General features: G+C 36.1%; 1 protein-coding gene across 1 annotated transcript; it reads right to left on the minus strand.

The window, feature by feature from the left end:
* Nucleotides 1-1221: 1221 nt before the first annotated feature.
* LRP12 (low density lipoprotein receptor-related protein 12) lies at nucleotides 1222-21427 on the minus strand (the record flags this gene model as incomplete). Its single annotated transcript, XM_010022301.1, has 6 exons — nucleotides 1222-3048; nucleotides 6081-6213; nucleotides 6977-8078; nucleotides 12519-12721; nucleotides 14176-14311; nucleotides 21371-21427. Coding segments are annotated over 6 exons (2495 nt in total), but the record flags the coding sequence as incomplete, so codon positions are not given.
* Nucleotides 21428-22632: the final 1205 nt, after the last annotated feature.

Here is a 22632-nt window from a genome sequence, read left to right on the forward strand (position 1 = left end):
ACACTGAAGGTATTCTGTGAAAATTGTTTCTTCAAAATGTATCTGCCTCAGGGACAAACATTTTCATAACCACTTTCAAATGACAATTAGTTAGGAAGGTTTAAAAACCCAGTATTTTATACCAGGAAATACTGTTCACATATATTTCAGGGTTTGTTACCATGTTCATATTGCAAAGTTGCCTGCTCTGTAAGCAATGCCACTGAAATCAGACTAAAGGGTTACCCACAGATTTAGATATTATTCAATGTGAATAAAAATGGCCATTGATGACTTTTACTTGAGTATGTGTACTTATGGGCCAATCTGTACCTGATCTGGTACCAGTGTGATGTGATCTGTTCTAAAACTTGAAAACCACACGGGTTATTATAATAGAATCTTTTACAACTGTATTGCACATAAGGTTCCTCAAAAGCACAAATCTACATAATGTGTCCTGAACTCAGAATTTACCTGCTAACTCTCATGAATAAAATCAACCAGATGGTAAAATTGTTTATTTTTTTCATCCCAGTGTCTGTGAAAGAAGAGAAGAGGGAGAAGATATATACACTTTAGATTCCATTCAATTGTTTGTTTCTTCTGCATGTGATTTGTACTTCAGAGATGAGGATTTAAAAAAAGAAAAAGGAAAAAAAAAAAGCCAGACAGACCTTGGATTTATCTTTAAAAGTACCTCAAAAACATAAGAAAAATTCAATTTAATTTTGATACATATTAAAACATTTTAGTCAGTTCTGCCTGACAGCATAACACGACAGAAATGCACAAGACTTTAAACATGCTTTAAAATGACATTCAACAAAGTATTTAAAATTTAATAAATAGCATACAATCACACACAAATACATTTCATACTGGATCTTTAAGCCTACTAAAAACAGACTGGCAAAGAATAAATAAAACAGTAGTTGACATGTTTGTTTTTAAAAGGTGTAGATTCTTGTTGTCAAGCTAGTAGCCACATATTAACCTGCTTATCACAAAATGGGAAGTTAGGAGCTTTTTTCCCCACTGATCTGTTTTGCTCCAACATGTAATAGCATAAAAAAATACACTAAAAGGGATTTCCTTTTTTTTTTTAAATTTTTAAACAACCAGTCTGTAACCAAGTAAACCAGTTTTTAAATACAACGAATAAATAGGGAATTAGTAAAGCAAATTCAATTGCAACAAAAATGCAACACCCCAAGAAAAGAGCCATGAAAATATATAGCCATTGCAATATTAGACAATAATAGTACTTAAAGTGATAGTGCTTGTGCACTAAGCTCATTAGAGACCTTAATATTATTTTAGTGCAAATCCCTTGAGTCCAAACAAGCTTTATACCCTACAGTATTAGGGAAAGAATTACCAGTTGGAACTTGTTCTGTAGTGTATTTGTACATAGCAGATATTTAAAGAACTAACACATATTTTAATATCTTCGGCCCTTTTTTACTTCAAATTGAAAAGATTAATGACTGGGGATTTTACATACTATTTGGCTGTACCATATTAGGTTGCGGTTTAGGAAAGCCAGTGCTATAAAAGCTTTTGCCATCAGTTTATCTATTATATTTTAAATTTCACAAATCATTGCATTTTGTACTTCCAAAAGAAAAAGAATGCTGCTGGAGAAAGTTTCTCCTCCCTTTAAATAAGTTCACATTATGATGAAATTCAAGAATATTTAGACAAAGTGTTGTATAAACTCAAAGAAAAGTACATATTTTACATTAACAATTCTTACCAGTATTTAGTATATTAAGTTACAAGTATGTTGGCAACAATACAACAGAGTCAATTCCTAAAGGAAAATAATTCTGTACAAATTCACCTGTTAATATGGGGTTAAACAGACAGCCAAGTAAGTCTTGAGCAGCTGTGTTTCTGGTTTGAACTACAGTACCAGGATAAACTAAATTTGAAACTAACTGGGATAACTTCAGTTTAGAGAGTAATCAGATTATACTGGATACACACATCGTGTATTCAGAGCCATTAAAATGTTCACTCTAATAGTTCCATAACATAATCCAGTATAAGAAAAGTTTAATCTACCACACAGGCTAAAATAGCTTTAACATAATGTTGTCCTGGATTTTTTAAACCTAAAAACTAGTTTTAACTGTGAAGTACAAAACAATGACAGATATTGCTCCAACTTGTACACAATCTTTCCTAAACAATCCGTACCTAGCAGAGTAATAATGCCTCATCGTCACTAGTTTCATTTTTCACTGTTGCTTCTAAGCAAGTGTCAGGTATCTGGGCAGTGTGTACGATGCCACAGCTCTCACAGGGGCCATCTCGACTGCATGACCTTACACCGTGATGTGTTGCATTGTAAGGCTGTCTAAGCCCTGGTCCTTGATCTGAGCTGAGATCAAGTAGAGGTCTTGAACAGTCATTCATGTCAAAGTCTGATGCTACATCAGAAACTGGAATTAACATTTCAACATCATCATCCTCTTCTCTTCCACTTACCCCATTATCAAGCTGTCTCAAAGGACTTTGGTTCTGATTCACTGAGCTTGATCTCCCTAAAGTAAAGCGTACCCAGCGTAAGCCTTGAGTCATACGACTTAGTGCGCTACTGAGCTGGTGACGTGCGGGACTTGTGCTTGGGGGCTCTACACTTGTCGCTTCTCTCCCACCATCTGTGTTACCGCTACTGCCGCTCTGAGCAGAGGAACTCCCACACGCTCCGACTGTTGCTTCTATTGCTGTTGCAGGAGGGACTTTCTGAGGCAAGGTGGCAGCAACACCACCAACTGCTCCTGCTGTGTCTCTTCTTTCATTTTCTGTATCTGTATCATCAGATTCCACTGAAAAGAGACTTCTGTGAGTATTGTTTCTTTCAGCTTCTCTACTAGTACTTTGGCTGGCAACATCATCTCCATCCGCTGAGACCAATGCCAGCGATCCAGAATGACGTGACCTTGCAAAATTAAAAATTCGATTCCAAATGTTACTTGATCTGCCAGCAATAGGAAGTCTGATTGAGGTAAATCCAAGCTGAGATCGTACTGCCAGTCTCAGGTTTTCCAGAACTGAAGCCTACATGAAAAGACAAGCAACAATCAAGCATTGACAGTACGTTGGCACTGTTCTAACAAAAGAATGATAACTACAGTGCAAAATGGTGTATAACCACAAAGTTAAATGTAGAATCTTACATATTAAAAAATGCTGCATCTTTAGTATTAAGGATCTGATGTATGTAGCAATAAGCTATATTAAAAACAAAGCAGGAATATCTAGATTCTCTTGAGGAAAAAACAGTATGAACAGGGAATTAAGCAAAAATACATATGGAAGAAAAAGGGGAATAGAAGAGCAATGAAGATAAAAAATATTTTTCTGCCCAAATCAAGGACCTCTAAGTAAAGGCAAAGTGAAACCAAGGCACTATAACCCGGATATGGAACACTGCTTACAGAAAAGTACATCCATAGACCCAGAGCAGACACAGCACAACAGGTATACAGGATCTGTTTCATACAATCTTATCAAGAAACTAATGTAGTCACTGTGGATTTTAGAGTACAGTACACAGAAACATGCCCCAAAGTTTTGGATTTTAAAAATTAAATCTTCCTGAAAGATTTAACAGAGGTGACCTTTCCTTACCCACTACCATTGGGCTGCCTAGAATAGAGACTAAATTAAATATTCTCTCTAGCAGGGGCTTGTAGTTCGATTTTTTCCCCATTCTGGCATAATCGGTTAATTCATTTCAAAATACTCTAATGCTTCCGTTTAATTAAAATTATTTTACATGTTCTAAACCACACCTTTCCCAAACTTAGTAGGTATTTGCTAGTCCTTAAGCTATAGAACAATGCATGCCTGAATTTTTCTGCTTAAAACTTTGTGTAACTTTTAAATTGTAAGGTAACACAAACATACTAACACCTTTGACTTGGGGTTCCCTTACTTGTGCCTCAGCTAAGTGGCTCAATTCTCAAATACTAGTGTAGAAGATATGCCAGATGCCCATGATTCTGAAAACATTCACTGATGTGTTTAGTTACAGGATAAAGCCCATATTCACATCTTCTAATGAAGATTACAGTAAAAATACAGAATATTTTTCAGAATAGCCTTCAATAGCCCCAATTAAACACGTAACATATATGCAGGTATTTCACTTTGTTTACAAACACTGAACTTCAGCTGTCACCTTCAGCTCCCTTCCACAATCCTTCAGCTGCCACAGGGCACATACAGCACAGTAGCCAAACAATACTTTATTCACAACCTACCTCTTCCTTTCCGGTAGTTCACAGAATGATACCCGAATTCAAGCATATAAATACATATGTTCAGTAGCCTTACTTTCAAAAACTACTAGAGAGACTGCTGCCCATCCTGGAAAATCCAGGTGTGAAGCTCAGTATTAGTTTTAGGTGGAAAGCATTACATAGAAGTCAGAACAAATGAGGTTCTTCTAGCTTGAGTCTGTTAACTTCTAGGAAATCCCAACTAGGTATCTTCAGTCCTACACAGATTTGCAATCTCAATATTTTTACTGCTCAATTTATTGCTCAAAACAAAGAAAGCTGAACACATCCTGGTAACACTGACTCCTTCCCCCATATTAAAATTTCAATTTGAGCTTTGTAATGTATAGAATTCAATTTATATTGCCTCTTAAGCTTTTAATCTGACTGATGTTCTCCCCTCTGAAAAATGGATTTTTTAAAGAAAAATGCAACTTCAATGATTAAATAAGTAAAAAAAAAAAATTTATGGAAGCATCAATGCTCTAGAATGACTTTTTTACAATTATGATGATTTTATACTGAAAGAGATTTAGATTTAGGTTAGATATAAGGAATAAACTCTTCCCTGTGAGGGTGGCGAGGTACTGACACAAGTTGTCCAGAGAAGCTGTGGCTGTCTCATCCCCAGTAGTGTCCCAGGCCAAGCTGGATGGGGCTTAGAGCAACCTGGTCTAATGGAAGGTGTCCCTGCCCATAGCAGGTGGTTGGAACTAGATATTCTTTAAGGGCCCTTCAAGCCAAACCTCATAGACAAGATTATGGAAAGACTATGAAGCAACTAGGTTTTGTTATGTATCTTTACAGTATTTTCTTTCTGATATATTTTCAAAGTCTCTGAAGCAAGTTGCAATTTATTTTCCCCTTTTCATCTGCAAAATCCTTTGTGACAGATCACAGCTGCTGTATGTGTGAAAGAGTAAGTGAAATCTACAGCAGAATAAGTGAAATAAAATCAGTTCTGTTCAAAATTAGTAAAAAAACCCAGCAAACCCAACCAAAAACCCACCAACAAAGCAACAAACCTGTTCCCCTTCTTACAGTCTTGTAATTATTATTCCTACATGCTTAGCAATATTAGCTAAGAGTAAACCTTGCTGTATTAACTGCACCACAGCAGGATTCTTAGATTACCACAGAATCATAGAGATTAAGGACTTTCCTTCTGTTTCTCAAAAAAGCATTATAACTGAAAGACTTTTTTTTCTTTTAATGGAAAAGGTATTTTGATAGAAATTCATTCATCCACCAACTAAGAATTGTGCTAATGATGCATGTGAGAATTGGGATGGCTAGACACTATTAACTGCCATTTACTAGCTCTTACTTTGTTACTCACTTCTGTTAATTTTATAAGTTACAGCACTGCCTTTGCCATTGTTTTTTCTATGCACAGTACACATAACGGTACCTAATTGCATATGCACAGTGGATATGAACTACCATTTTGTATTAGAAGTCTCAATTCTTTTTCCCCAAATTCTGAAGCACTATCTTGCAAACTTTACTTGTATAGTATCATCAATACAGACCATACAACTAGATTTACTAATCTATCCCTTTTCATGCAAGAGGGATTCTATTGTGTGCATTACTGACATTCATTAACAACAACAAACACCTGCTAAGGAAACTGTGTGGTGCTACGGTATCATGATTTTGTCCAATGGTTAATCCTTAGTATAACAGTATTGGCCTGAAAGGAAGAAAAGGAAATGCTATAGAAAAATGCAGCTAAAAGTTAAAATATCTTTATTTCAATCTCTTTAAAATTTAAATGGTCTGCCTGCTATTTTGGAACCTTACCTGATTTGGTGAACAAACAGGAAAATCTTCAACTGGTGGAATTAAACCCTGGGCAATTAACTGTCCATAGGATGGAGGAGCTTCTCTTCTTAACAATTCAGCCTCAACCCTTGACAAATGAGTTTCAAATGATCTTTCAAAGAGAAAAGAGATTTCATAATATAAGATTAGGATGTGTGTGTATATATATATATATTTAAAACTACACCAGACTATTATAATCTGCAATAATAAATTTCAGCAGATTAATTAATTGAAATGTATTTGACAAAGAATATACAGTAAGTCCTTGTAGCCATTCCTATGGGTCTGTCCAGCTGAGACAAGAACAAAACCAACCCAATAATGAAATCTTAAAATCACAACCCATGGGCTAAATATAAAAGGCAGCATGAGAGATACTTATTTTATAAAAATTGAAGAACATGTAATCCTGGTATGGATAGTCTACAATGAAAGAAACATGCTGTTAAATACACAATTGAGATATATAGTTGCAGAAATGCAGCTTTCCCACACTTTCTTTTGGGTAAAATCTGAAAGCTTAATGCCCAATAGTTAAGTGATCAGAATACTTCTATCCCCTTTTCTTCACTGAGAGTGTGGTCGGTCACTGGAACAGGCTCCCCAGGGAAGCAGTCACAGCACCAAGCCTGTCAGAGTTCAAGGACCATCTGGATGACACTCTTAGCCATATGGTTTAGTTTTAGGTAGTCCTGGATCCCTTCCAACTTGATATATTCTATGATTAACTAATCTCTTTTTACTGTCAAAGAAGAAGGAACAATGCCTTTAGAGATCACATGCAATAACTGTATGTCAATAAAAATGTTTCAAGTATAACAATAAAAGATGAAAATACTTCTTAAGTTCTCAAGGCCATCTCTTCTACTTACCTTCGCTCAAACATCCTGAGTGAATACAATTTACAAGTACATCCCAGTGCAATGACAAGCAGCAATCCGCAAATAAGACTTCCAATGACAGCTGCAGTTATTACTCTAGTGGGCACAATGACTGGGCAATTCTCTTCATCACTGCCATCACCACAGTCATCTTGAGAATCACAAACCCAGCTCTCAAACACACAGCGGTTATTTTTACAATGAAAGTTTCCTGGCTGACAGAAGAAACAATTTTTTTCATCTGAACCATTAGGGCAATGATTCTGGTAGTTGCAACGATCCGAACGAGGGTAGCAAACACCATTCCGAGAGCAGGGAAACTCATCTCTTTGGCACATAGTACAGTTGGTTTCATCCCTTCCATTTGGACAGTGCCAGTAGCCATCGCAGCGTTGCTGCTCTGTGTAGCAACCCCAATTGCCACCACATGGGATTTCCCAGGGCAAACAGAAGCCATCTACTTGATAGGTGGCGTTGAATCCTCTTGCAGCATTTACTTTGTCAGCACAAAAATGCACTCGTATCTGTCCTGAGGATGAAACAACTGTGAGGGGAGCATGAGAATCAAACGCTGTTAGCACACGCAACAGCCTCCGTGGATTCTCCTCTAGTCCATCATATATTTTGACATAGTCTCCATAACCTGTACCATCAAGTTTAAAATCAGTGAATCGCAAAATGACTTTGCGACGATCACCAGTGTCTATCAGCCAGGTGCAGTTGCTTCCAGGTGGATAGAAGTCAGGATAGTTGGGAGAACTGAAAGTACCATAAAAGTATTTTAACCACTGCCCACATGTTGGCACATCACAGTCTATTTCATCTCCTAGGTCAAGACAATCAATGTTACCATCACATTTTAAGGATTCTGGAAGGCAAGTGTAAAGCTTGGTGAAGCGAGAAAGACACTGGAACTGGTTGTGAGCACAAGGTTGAAAGGAAGAAGCTGTTGGAGGATTAGCTTTGGCACAGATTTCTTCATCCGAGTTGTCTCCACATTCATCCATGTTATTACATTTCCAACTTTCTGGAATACACTTCCCATTAGCGCAGTGAAACTGGTCACAGTCACAACTTGGTTCATCAGATTTACCTGAAAGAAAAAAAATAAACTCTCTCTTAGATTTAGCACTTTATGGTTTGTGTCACATATTTATCTGCTGCACCAGGTAGTTCAGAATGGTATATCACAACTTTCAGTAAGTTTCAAGATGAAGTAGTTTTTTCAATTTGAAGGTCCGTCAGCACATCAGCATGAGCCTCATCCTTAGCTGCTTTCTGTCAAATAACTTCAACCTAATCAAGAAAACGATGTTCCTATATAGTGATTGAAAAATCTGACTTCTAAGGTGCTAAAAGTCAGTCACAAAATACTGTTTTGTCCTGCAGTACCAGTTACCTCCTTGAATTCTTTCTTGTAAAAGCAGCTAGACCTGTCTTTCTCCTGTTTTCATAGGTTCCTACTTCGTATGGAAAAATCTACGGCAAGAGAGAAGCTAACAGTTGAAGGTTACCTATGACCACCAACCAAAATGAAAGCTCTGTCCTCCTCTCTTCCCACTGTTTGCTCCTGTCTCTTGTCCAATACATAAGAGAAGAGTCCAGCAAATACAGAAACACATGCTTGCCTGAATACAAAATTATACTTTAAAAGTTAATGATCCCAGTGGTGGTCCAGAGAACATGGAAGTGTGGGGTTTTTTTGGTAATTTCTTATTATTAATTCTGAAGGAAAATAAATAAATAAATATTCAAGAAACTTCTTTAAGAAAATGTGGACTTACTGGCTACTACCACACGTGTAAGATAAAAATACTTTTTTCAGGCCTTCATTTATTAAAGTTCCAGCTATGTTAAACACAGAAGCACAGGTGGGAAGCAAGGTATTTGAGCTCTGCACCAAGTTAGCTGAGTCAAATACCCTTGTATCATTTAAAATCACTGCAATTTTTAAAAAACATGATACAGACTCCAAATTTGCTATAAAAAAAACTGCCAAGGCCAATCCTTAAAAAAAAATAAAATTCAGAAGATTCTGCAATGCAGATGGCCCTACAGGAGAAGCAGGTTCTATCTTGCTTTACAAGAAAACAATTCAGATTGGAATGGATCTCTGGAGGTCACCTAATCAAAACATCTGCTCAAAGCAAGGCAAACTGCAGTTCTTTAGAGCCTTGTCCAGTCAAGTATTTTCAAAGTTCCAGTGCTTAACCACATGAAATGATAAAGAATTTCCCTTGCTGCAACTAATCTGCTGTGACAGGTCAAGCAATATAGAATCTCAGTTCTCCTTTTTGCTATTTTAGTATCTTATAAAGCATTAAAAAGAAATACTCTAACTTGAACTTTTTTTTTTAAAGGTGCAACATCAGCATTTTAAAAGTTTCACAAAAGCTAAGGTTTTTAAAAACGAATGCAGGAAAAACCCAACAGGAGCAATAGCATTTAGAAGCACTGCTGAAGAACGTTTAACTCAACAAATCTGCTGACAAGAGAGTGAAAGGAGAGCAAAATGATTTAAGTGATTAAAGTATCACTTCAGTATAAACAATATGATCTTCCTGTTCGTTACATAAGTATCTATATTTGTATTCTTTATATATATTATACACACATACACATAGTTCATAATATTAGTATGGTGAATACTTAGAACCTTGGCCTTGAATTTGAAACTTTTAAAACTGAACTCTCAGACTTGTCCCGCCTAAATTGAATGACTATGCTCCATAGGCTGAGGGCAATATAAGAGAATATGCGTAAGAAGAGTCACTGAGCTTGTTCAAGTACTGATGATACTCTAGGTCAATGCTTCTTACCTTGCAGAACATGGAAAAAGTTGAGCAGAAAGCTATAACATGGAGCTGTAAATATTAATGGCAAAATTGTAGTAACAAAACAAACTGTAACTTTAACATGTTACTCCTTCTACAGGCTTTTAATCACCCCCAGAAAAGAGCTGCTTACTTGATCCTGATTTAGCGCTTTTAATCACTGATTGCAAAGTCATTACATAAGGAAAGTTTATATATTAATCAAAAATTAGAGTTGCAAATTAGTAAGATATACACAAATAAGACTCTATTTGAAAGCTGTACCACAAAAGACTTCAGGATAGTACAAGATAATTAGCAGAACCCAAGTGCAGTTGTAGCCAAAGGATTAACACAATCCTTCCATACATTTACAGTGAACACAGACCACTGTACTTTTAATTGTTTTCACTGCATATCACCATCAGTAAACTGTCCCATTCCAATAATCATAATTAAATAAGCTGATAAATTAAAAGTGACGGAAGACAAGTGATACTAAGTTTACCTTCTAGTCAAGCATCCTTCTTAACTGTAATGCTTTCTCTGTTGTTACTGTTTTGTTTGTTTAAAGATATTACTTTAAACAAGAATTCAAAGAATTCAAATGGCCGATCTTCCACATCAGATTTTAAACACGGGGCTCCCTGATAGTCCCTTTTGCATCTATAAGATATTTTATTTCTATCATTCAAGCACAAGTAGGCCTAACTTGCATCCACGTAAGTATTACTATTTTTCCCCTTTTTCTAAGGCCACATGTCACCTTAGAGAGTAGACTTAACAATACTGAATTAAATAGTCCGCTGAGGTGTTAAACTGAGCACTTCTGCATGATGCTAATGAGTAGAAATAAAAAAACCATAATGGCACAGTTGAATGTGTAGCAAAAATATTAGTAATTCAGGAGTCTCCTTTGACACTCGCAAGCAGATATGATCAGGTAATTATTAAAGCAGATTTTTCAACTTTTTTGCTGCACACAGTTCAGTTTACAACATTAGAAGACTACTCTGATCACTGAAACACTACACTTCCACCTCGATCATGAAATACTTCCTAAGTATCATGTCAAGCACAGGACCAAGCTCAAACCAAAGTTTCAGAAAGTTTTTTTAAAAAATGAACAAACCCTCTCCAAAAAACAAACCTGCTTTTATTTTTTTTTTTTTAAAGACATTTAAAATCACAGGATTTAAGTCTTAAGTGACACTAAGAAGAAGAAACTGAGTAACAGAAAAAAAATGGCTCATTGTTGAAAACTTTACAGTTTCTTCCAAAAGGGGCTACCTAATGAAATTTTTTCAAGATTGGAGGCAAAGAGAAGAAAAGATTTTCAGAAAAACTCCACTGAGCCTCTGGCTTGTCTCCTCTACCCATTCGACATCCATATTCAAAATGTCCTTCCTTCCCAAAGGCCCTCAGGCAGGAACACTGCCTTCTCTCTGTGCCTGCAAGGAAAGGGAGATAAACAGGGCAGAAGCTGATGCTTTCCACAGGAGAACAGAGCGCACGAGGTCAGTTACCAGAAACAGTAGTAGAGGATGACCAATTAGACAGTGGTTTTCCCTCCTGTTCTGTCATTTTTTTTGGTGAGACAGGTACAACACTGTCCTGAAAGCTGAACCATCAACAAAGGCAAATCTTGCATTACTTCTCCCAAGACTTGCTAAGCTGCAGGGAGCCAGTAGAGGGAAGTTTTTTGTAGGCTTGGAAACAGGTGATAGAACAGGAGGGACAAGCCCTGGGAACTTCAGGTTTGTGAAAGACTCACAGCGTGGAGGAAGCTGCCAGGTAGAAAGCGTGCACAATACAGAACAGGAGCAAATATGGCTTAGGCTAGGGGAGATCAGGGCTCATTTTACTGAATCTTGGTGGAATAGTTCTGCTGGGTGGCAGTGGATAGGTAGAAGACTATGAACTGTTTTATGGAAGGGAAAGTTAAAAGTTGGTATGCAGAGATTTGGAGCGGGCCAGAGAGTGGATACAGACACATGGTTGGCGGGAGTAACAGAACATAAAACCACTATGAAAACAAAGGAACTAATACAGTATTTAGGGTAGAACACCATAATAATGCTATTACATAAAACTGTAACACCTCATAAGGACAGAAAAAGTTTGGAACTAGTCTTTACCTGTGATTGGCTTCCTCCTCTCTCTTGGCAACAGCTACTAGAGAAATAATTGCCCAGAAAACAGTCCCAAACTACTACTACCAGTAGCTAGCTTATATCGTATCCTTGAATTACCCAAGAAAAATTTTCACAGACAGAACCGTGTCTGTACTTGGCTAGAGTAACCTATCATATTAATGGATTGGTATTAATAATGTTGGGGTTTTTTTAATGTTTAATTTATTTGAAGACAGCATGCCTTCTGGAGATAGGAAAAGATTAAGTAATTTCTATACAAAATGTAAAAAAATTCCTGCCATTTTCTCCTTCTCTTGCCATATTTATGGTACTCAGAAGTCTACCCAACTATCCTACACTCATTTTTGTCTGATGAAAACATTCTGAATCTTAAACTATATTAAAAAAAAACCAAACAACTTCCAGTAGCCTAGTATTAAAAGTGAACTTTTCCCCGATTTCACTAAGCCTTGAATTGACTACAGAAAATACATATACTGGACCCTGCTACAAGGAAGCAGTTCTTGAAACAGGACACAAAAAAATGGAACCATAAAACTGTACTAGGTATCATTTGAAACATACCAGCAAAGTAGGCTAATCTGAAGCCTTTTCTGGAGATGCTATCATCTGAATGAAACCTGATCCAAACATGATCCTGTGAAGAGATGTATGGTGAAGGAATGGAGGAGCCGCATGCTCTATAGCCTTCAATATTCTTGTAGCTTCCAATTGTTAACCAATCTGAGCTGCATCGTCGTGATCCCTGAACATCAAAGTCTTGAAAGCTGAGAGAAAGGAACAAACAAAATGGTCAAAATTGCTACTGAATGGCACAATACACAACTAAGCTGATGAATTACTACACATAAAAATGGAAATTAGGTCCAAGTTCTTTTTTGTTCTGAAATAAAGCATGGCTTCTCTATCCATGTAAGAATATGATTTAACCTTGTGGTGACGATACTTTTACGCTATGAGGACAGCAAGAATCCATTCTGTCAACCAGACTGTTGCCTGCACTACTTGAAGTTCAGTTTTGCTACAAAAAAAATTAAACCTTCATCTAAATTTAAACGAAAAAAATTCGTTCATGAAATTGTCTTTATGAGTCTCATTTAATATGACTTTCATATACTACTAAGTGGTTCTATTTAACTCAAATTTCATCAGAACTTAAGTTAATGCTACATTTAGCCAATATGACTTGACATCATAAATACAGCTAAATTGTTCAGAACTACGATTTCAGATAAGATTTTCTTCCAGTTGCACTACTTGCTTATCCAATGGCTATGTCATGGAATGTCATGGTATGGCTACAATTATATCAAGATATGCTGTCATGGTAATGAAGTGTGAAGGGGAGAGAGTCTGGGCAAACCAGGTCTGTATAGACAACAGAGCAGTAACAAGAAACAAAATATGAAATGTATGAGTGGAAGAAAACAGTATGAAAGGAAAAAAAACCCTATAAGTGTTATTAAACAGTATGAAAAGTTTAGAAAGCATTCAGTTCTACCTACTTTACATTGCATTTATGCCAATTTAATATTTAGTAGAAAGTCTACTTAAATTAAAAAGCTGTACTTCAAATGTGTAACTGTCAAAGCAAATACTTCATAATGAAGAGCTGGTTCTTAGGTCAGCAAGTCTGTACTGGAAACTGAAGTAAATCTGCAGCTAATGCAGTTCCATGATCAGCTTATGAAACGGTACTAATTTGTATCTTGATGCTAAAACAAGCCTTGATTTCCCTTGTGGCAATAATGGGGAATGAACTGATGAGAACTTGAACTACATACAACTTTTTTACATTAATTCTTTAGAAAAGTTACAAGGTATGTGAAACTGTGAGGAGCTGCCTGCCTCAAAATTTAGCATTTCCAAACCCACCATCATATCTACTGATTTACTATTTGTACCCTGTCATCTTTAATCACATCATGAGACTCTACAGTAATGAAGCATTACAGAATTTCCCTGCATATTTTTAAAGCAGGATTCTTAAGATTTCAACAAATGAACACATAGACAGTTTTTCCAGTTGCCACTTCTCCAGTTGAAAACAAACGTTACATGGCTGTGCAAGAGCAAATCAGATAAAAAGGCAGAAAACAGACATACCAGAAATCCTACATTTACAGGAAGGAAGAGAAAGCTGGCACATACACAACTAGCAGTTAAAAATGTCTAGTCAGTACTTCTTTAACCCATGTGGTTAATGTAGGAGCACTGTTACCTTATAGTAATGATCTCCCCCGGGTTTGCATGGATGTACCAGCTACAGTTGATTCGCGCAGGATACTCAGAGGGCCATCCTGGACTTGTGATTGTCCCACTTGGTGATCTAATTTGTTCTGGAATATCTCCACAAGCTAGAAAAGATACATATATATTGAAAGCAATTTGATTTTTTTTTTCTTAAAGGTAGTAGGCCAGAAACAAAAGTTAAGCAGCACTAATCAGGGAAAATAGCACACTGAGTTAAATGACATAGCAACAAAAACAATGTCTAAAGGAATTCATAATGGAACACACTTCAAAAGATGTTTTCCAATGTTGCCAGTGCATTATACTAATGTCAATTAACAGTACAGATGAAAAAAAGATTATTTGATACAGCCTTTAACAACTTTAGTATTAAAATGGAAAGATTTTCTATTTCCTACTTTAAACCTTCACAAAGATTCAGTTCCATTTAGTCACGCATTTACACCTTATACTGGACAAATGCATTAGAAGGTGAAAAAGAAATTATATAAAATAATCAAGTAGCTGAAATTTCCTTAGGAAGACCTAGTGCCTGGCCATCATTTAAATACCTCCTTTCAGCCCTTAGCATGGAAACCATCTTCATACACACAATTCCAAATGCTTGGAATGCAAACAGCATTTACTGCAGCACACTTTCATGCACAGATATTAAAAGTTAGGTTCACAAGAGATTATTCTTAAAAGGGACTTGCATAACTACATTTCTGATAATGGACTAGAAAGCTTATATTTATAGGGCTAATTCTATGCAACTGAAGTAACTCAGCCATTTCTATTCTTACTTTATTATAGGTGTAGCTTTCTGCATTGGCCTTAACTCAGCCGCTTGTTCCTTTTACTGGAGTGTTCTCAGCTTTGTTGATTTTATTTCAAGCAATGTACTTGCCAGCAAAACAAAACCACAAAACTACCCCCCTCCCTTAGCAGCCTTATATCCAACACCTGTCATATCGCATATTCTCAACCTTCACATAAATAGGAAAGCCAGAATTCTCTCACTACAGAGCTTGGAATTATGAGGAAGTTTCAGAAGTCAGAACACACATAAAAAATAACTGCACTGTGTGCTTTTATTTTACAATTTCCTCACTGCTAGTCCAAAACTTGTGAGCTCTAAAAGTTTACCACAGCATAAGCAGTTACACACTACGGTTTAAACACAAGAACTATTACAAATGAGGAAATATTTTCATTATTGACTGATAATTAAAAGCCTTGAGGTTTTTATATGTATTTGATAAAAATAAAATCAGAAATGATGCCGTGAACAAACACAATTAAGAATGAACTGCATTTAGAATAGTGCAAAAGTTGCAATAATGTATTTTGTAAACAGGTTATTTTTTTATTTTTACCCACAATCAAGCTTTTCAGATATTTTTTCAAGACTATGAGGATCTGAAATTGTCTACCTCTTAAACAATAAAAAGTTATATTCCTGAATTATTATTATTGTTACTTAAAAGATTTCTGTATGGCATAACAAATACATTTCTAATAATAGGTTTAAAACTACTGTAAGATTGAAGTGCTGGCATATCCCTGAATTATCTGTATTAGCTTAAATATAGAAATCTAGAAACAGAAATAAAAGGGTAGATTTACTGTTTTCAGGTTCAGTTGTAAGAACACATTGCTTTATATAGTTTTTCATGTTTCTTATCAAAGCTTCATTCATGGATGCACAGTTAAGTATTAGCATACTTTAGCTGTAGAACATCAGATCTGTCCTAGCATCCAGGAACAAAAAATTTCAAAATACAGAAAGATATTTATTCGAATATTCAATCAACTATTCTCTGGAAACTTGTTTTAATTTTGAGCAAACCCTATAGGTGGTGCTCTAACACTATATTTTGGAAGACTACTCCTGTAAGAATGATCTGGATATACTTTACATACTGTAAAGGAAATGGAAGTACTGAAAAGAAAAACTGGTTATTCACAATTAAATGTTCACGTAAAACTGCAGTTTTAACAGGTTCAAACAAAAATGTGCAAAAAACCTAGAAGAATGCATGTAACATTTTGTACTGAGGTTGTAGATGTTGTCAAGCAATTCCAAGCACTACTTTGTTATTACTGAAATAGTGCTCAGGTTTAAATAAATTGCCTTCAGGTGAAATTTATACTACTACAACTTGTTTTACATATTTAGAAACTGATATATGAGACCTTCTTATGGAGAACCTCTACGGAGTTTTAAAAGTTACCTGACAAAGAAAAACCTTACACTAGAAGATAAAAATAATCAATTCAACATAGGTTCACTCAAGTTTACAAAGTTCACCTCCAAAAACTTAAGCATGCTATAAATGTACAGCATGTGTCTGCTGAATAGCAACCTCCAAACACTGCTTTAGCAACTGTAAATTATATGCAATTAGGTTTGCAACATCCTATGGTGGCACAGCGCACCCTGACAACTACAGTCTACTCAATCCAATCCCTGCAGTACTACAAGCAGTAACTTCTACTCATTACATGAGTTTGAGTGAAAGAAATTCCACATGGAAAACCTGTATAACCAAGGTAGCAGTTTCAGAGCACCATGAAAACTTCCAGTTTTACTCAAATGCAAATTTTTTTACTTTGTTTGCAGTACCAGCAATATCCCTATATTTTCCATATTCCTTTAACTAAGATGGCTTTTTCTCCATTTCCACTAAAGCTAACTCTCAAGAGCTGAGAGCACAATATGACCATTTCCAGCATGATCCAATATGGGAAGGGAAATGCTAAGGAGGGCATGAGGAAGCAGAAATGATCACAGGCACTGAAATACAGGGTAGAGTGAACAGTAACTGTAGAGAGGAAAAAAAAGAAAAAGAGAAACAACCAACCAAAACTGAAGAAAGTGTGCATATGAAAAAGTGGGGGTTCAAAAAACAAAAGGCAACAGACTTGAGAAGGGAATTACAACTTCCTTCAGGTTAGCTAGATAATGTACTTGAATACTTGGCATACATTCATGCACTGAAATCCCTTATGTATAACTCAGGAGACAACAGAAATCTCCCACTTGCTTAAAAAGTGTATAAAGGTCAAGATAAACCGTGCAGACGCTGCACTTCAGAAGTGCTATCATTTTCAGAGAGAATAATTTCTCAGCAAGGTTTTTAAAATCAAGGATAACCTTTTGAAGTAGAACAGTTATAAAGGCAATCTCCTTTATAGAGACAATAGCAAATCTCTTAAGATCAAATTCCCCACGATTAACTAAAATGTTTCTTCTAAAGCTTTTGATAATAGAACGTAACATACATTTTCTTCATGAGTTTGTAAGCACAGAGAATGTAAAACAAAAAAAATTTACATTTTGTAACACAAATATGTATTAACGGAGGCAAACATCTTTACATTAAGTTGTGGAGAATTTGCACTTTAATTTCCATTGCTAGTGGCCCTGCAGGCATTTGCCATACAGGTCAGTTATGTCCATAGGAACTTAAAATTACAGGAAAACTGACTAGGTTTGGAATAATTTATTAGAAGAACTAAAATACAAAAAAATACAACATAAGAAAATAGCAGAATGAAAATTAGAGGAGTTAGAGGGAAAGAAAAAAAAGTTTGCAATCAAGACAGAAGCACAAAACAAATTGGGAAGGCTGCATAATATGAAGCAAAGACACACATTGATGCACGTACCAAAGATGTTTTTAAATCTCATGCTGGTGGTCATAAGATTTTTGGGTGGGAATAAATCCCTCCTGCACAAGCCTTTCTACCTGGGTGTTGTTTTTGCCTACATTCCTCTCAATTTCCTTGTATTTGTACAGTTCTGCTCATCCAACTCCTACCTCTCTTAAACTCTTTGTGAGCCTCTGTTTTATCAACACTCTATTTGCAATTGTTTGTTATGTTCCTGTAACTCTGTCTAGTAGATTGCAATACTGCAATTAGGACCGGAGATGTTTCACAGGCTAAAGTGCAAACCAACAGTCAAAAAAACTGCTGAGAGGATAAGCTGTGCACATGGTTTTCTGGTTTCTATGGATTTTCTTGCAGACTTTTTAAAAACATATACAATAGTTTTCCTTATTCCCTTCTTCCTGAAATTTGTTCACCATCCCACATTACAGAACATGACTGTAAACGACCTATGGGATGCTGGCCAGTAAACAGAAGAAAGCTAATGAAAACTTCACAGTACCAAATTCAACTTGCAAGTTACAACAAGAAAATCATTAAGAAACTTATGCAAAAATTCTATATAGCAAGATCTAGAGAAGTAAAGTACCTGCAGTAACAGTGAACAACATGTCAAGGAAAAAAGTCACTTCAGAAAAGCAAGGAGAAGGAGATTAGGGATTTATCTTCACAGTAATGCCAGGAGATTAGTTGAAAAGATAAAAGAATTAGCTTTCAATGTGAACCACAAGATGATAAGGTGTGCATTATATTGGACATGGTAAGGACATGAATGCAGCTGGATAAATGATCTGAAGGTGTTTAAAACAGCTTAGAGTAAAAAGAGAATAATGTTGCGATAAAGTCTAAACCATGAATAGGGAGGATAATTATTGCATTTGTAACTCTCAGGAGCCACTGAAAGTCTTATTTGGAGAACTACAGGGGAAGAAGGCATAGGAATCTTTGCCTCCAGGTCAAGCTGAAAAGCTTGAATTTAAAATGCCCTTTGCTCTGCAATACAGAGACACACTCAGTGAAAAGAAATCACTGTATTTCTTTTTTTTTTTTTTTTTTTTGATTGTTGTGAACAAGTGTTTTCACCAATGCAGAAGTTCTTTAAGGAGGGGGACAAGGGGGAAGAAGGAGGGGGAAAGAAGGGAGATTGGTTTTGCAGTTGTGACAATTATGGTGCAACATACCTCAAAGATAGACCTGAAAATATTTCATGCTTGTTCTCTAGTGATAGCTTATACACAAGAGACAACATTCCATTATTGCTGTTCGTAGACAAAGCATCGTCATATATTAAAGGTGTACCTGTAACTTGGCAGATATAATATACAGCAGAAGCATAAACATCAAAGACCACAGAGGTCTGTGCTATTAAACCATAATTTAGTAAGGTAGGTCATGTAGCCTTACAGTGGCAGCATGACAGGAAATTTGCCATCAAGACAATCATTTAATTTTAAATCCCTTCTCAGCAGCAATTGTCCAAGAAAATCACTTGCTTGGTTTCAAGTTAAAGTTGGATTTAGAAAGATTGAAGTCCAGATATCATTGGTTCTATTTTACAACAACTCTGCTTAAAATTGTTCTGATAAATATAAAGCTGTCCAGGTATGCTTGATGAACCATATAACCTACAAGTTCTATAAAAAATTTTTGGGAAACCCAGATGGTTTTGAAAGAACTCAAAGATTATCTAAATCCACTCACATCTTTTATACTTGAGCCATACATCTAACATTTAAGATGTACATACAAAGAACTGTAAGGAAAATGCCACCGGGTCTGTCTACACACTTACTTCAGGTTTTCATTAACAGACCACCCCCATACCCATTATCTAAAAATTCTCCAGTGAAGAATTTTAGCTTTATATTTAAATAGAAACTTTAAGAGTAAGACATTTATTTTTCCCCAGCTGGAAAGCTATTTTATAACACAGGACCACCGAACTACTTTTCTAGATAGATCTATTTATTTAACATTTATTTTTAAATGGAAGTCCTCATTGGATCTTTCTTCTCAGTAGTTGAAAGGTCTGTCTACCAGCTGCTGTTATCCTGCGTAGAAAGTACATTGTGTTCTCTTCTTGGCGCTGCCTATTCAAGCATGCTGGCCAAAGTACTGAAAGCAGAGTCAAAAATTCCATTCACTTCTCACCCAACAGATGCTTTTCTGCCCATGTTGCAACCTGTGACACAACTGCTGAAGTTAACAATGAGGTAAAGGGTTGTTAAAACATATCCTGAAAGCTGCATAGCTAGATTTTAGGCTGTGTATCTCGTACAATGCAATTCCAGCAACAACTGTTCCAACAGTGGCAAGTACCTGTGATGTCATTTATTATTTACAGTGTGCCATGAACATACTATATGATATACTTGGTGCATTACTACTGTTGCACAGGAACAACTTTCTGCATGATGCAGCAGAAGAACGGATAGCAAAGATCTTCTATAATTAGACTTATGACAGTCCACATGGCAAATGATGAAAGGTAAAAAGTAGTATCGGTTAACAGAGACCACCCACTGACCACACACGTATCCAAAAACTTAACCACGTGCACAAGTAGCAATGTAGTATTTGAAGCAATACTACACGGATAACTTCAGCAACGTGTGCAAGCTGTTGTCAAAAACGATGAGTTCACATTTTGACTCTTATTTTAGGAGAAAATTGTGAAAATCAGTTTGATTTCCAGGGATTACTGGAAGCTTCCCTATGGAAAGAATCAGGCTTGTATTCTACCCACTGAAGAAGAGTGTTTATCTTCCCAGTTGCACATATTCTGAGTATCTGTATCAGAAAACACGACCAGCAGCTTAGCTGTCACTGCTTAACATCTGAAGAACAAAGGCTATGGGCTAGTATCACCTAGTGCCTTAAGTCACATCAGCAACCCTGAACAGTCCCAGCCACGGCTGCTGCCCAGAAGAGGCCCAAGACTGATTTACTGGAAGGAAACACAGCAACCTACGACCAATGTGTGCTGCTTTTATACCCCGCATACCCTCAGCATCTCATCAGTTTCTCAGTTTCATGAGTTCGAAAACTCTTCTTTTCTTGTATTAAGGAAACTGTGCAGTCAAGTGTACAGTAGTTTCAGTTACTGCTTCAATCTAATCAGGTGAAACGCATAACTCCTGGATTTATATTATTTGATAGTAGCAGTGTCCAAAATTACATTTCAATATATTTCATTTCACAAAAACTTTACTGTGGAAAGAAAATATCAATTCAACTTAAACCAACTTTTCTCTTATTTCAATGTTTGTATGGAAAAATAATTAAGCAGTCCACTTAGAAAGGCATAATCTGTTCATGAGCATGCAGGTATCAATTTTATCTTATGAGAATTTTTCCATGTTCCAGTTGCTTCATTCCTTATTACATGCTGCAAAAGGCAGTAATAATTTTTATAGCCAAATATCTCTTCATAAGATACCAGGTGGCTTTCAATATTTACTATTTAAGTCATGCATGAAATTTAAACATTACAAAAAATGACTTACCCGTTGACACTCCTGAAATATGCACATTTTCAGAATGTTCTGCAAGAGCACCATTTCCTAAAATTAAACATAATGAATAAGCTAATTTCCAAGATAAAATTTGTAAAAATTCTTCAGATACCCTTTTACAGAACAGAAAGAACAAAACTGAAGTTATTTTAATTAATATTAAACATTAAAAGTCCCATGCTCATTTTATGATAAAACTTAAGAGAAAATCTAGAGGAAAAGTTACTATACAATGAAACAATGAAGAACTCGAGTATCGTTAGTGTACCAGAACAATTAAATGTACTATAAAGTTAAGGAACGAGAAACTGACAGTAGCAAAGAGTTTTGAGAAACTTCGGGCATTTTAGATCGTCCAATCATAGAATAGTTAGGGTTGGAAAGGACCTCAAGATCATCTAGTTCCAACCCCCCTGCCATGAGCAGGGACACCTGTGCATGATTTTGCATCAAACGCTGTTTTCTTTTCAAGAAAGTTTTATTTCAGTCCATCTCCCTCATCTCCTCCTGGATCTAGATTTTTAAGTAAATGCTATGCAAATAAACATCCAGTGAAAGATATCTACTTCATAACCAACTGCAGCCTAATGCCTTTATCCAGAAAGATGTTTCAGATATAGACAGAAACTACCTATCTTTAAGAATGACTCCCCATTAACGTTCATTAAAAGGAAGTATACTTGTAAAGATGAACAGTGAAACCTATGTGGTCATCAAGAGTTAGAGACAAAAAAGTTACTCCTCCGAATGCCCTACTACTTTGTACTCTACCAAAGTAAAAGTCAGGTAAAGTGAATATATTTGCTGACAGCTGGTAGCCCTGGTACATGATGTGACAGATAAAGTTGTATCGATGCACATTTCTAACATTGAACAGCTCTCGGTCTCCTCTCCTTTATTCAACATCTTTTAACATTTAAAACAAATTTTTAATAAAATCTTTCAGGCATTTCAGGAGGAAAGAGCTACTTTCATAAATAAATTCCTTTGAACATAATCAGTGAATCTAAAATGTGAAATACATCATTAAACAGAATTTCAAACCACAACTCTTAATCCCTCAAAATTTTGTAATATTGAAGATTTGCCATGTCACACAGATTTTCATCAGAATCAGTTGTTTGGCCAGCACTATAATGTACGTGTTACATATCTGGGTAACAAGAACCTTAAATACTTGAAGAAAACTCAATATTCCTTTTATACCGAGGTTAAAGACCATGGTCAGAGTTGACCTAGAACATACACACCTA

Source organism: Nestor notabilis, unplaced genomic scaffold (assembly GCF_000696875.1).
Source record: "Nestor notabilis isolate BGI_N333 unplaced genomic scaffold, ASM69687v1 scaffold10929, whole genome shotgun sequence".
Taxonomy (NCBI): Eukaryota; Metazoa; Chordata; class Aves; order Psittaciformes; family Psittacidae; genus Nestor; species Nestor notabilis.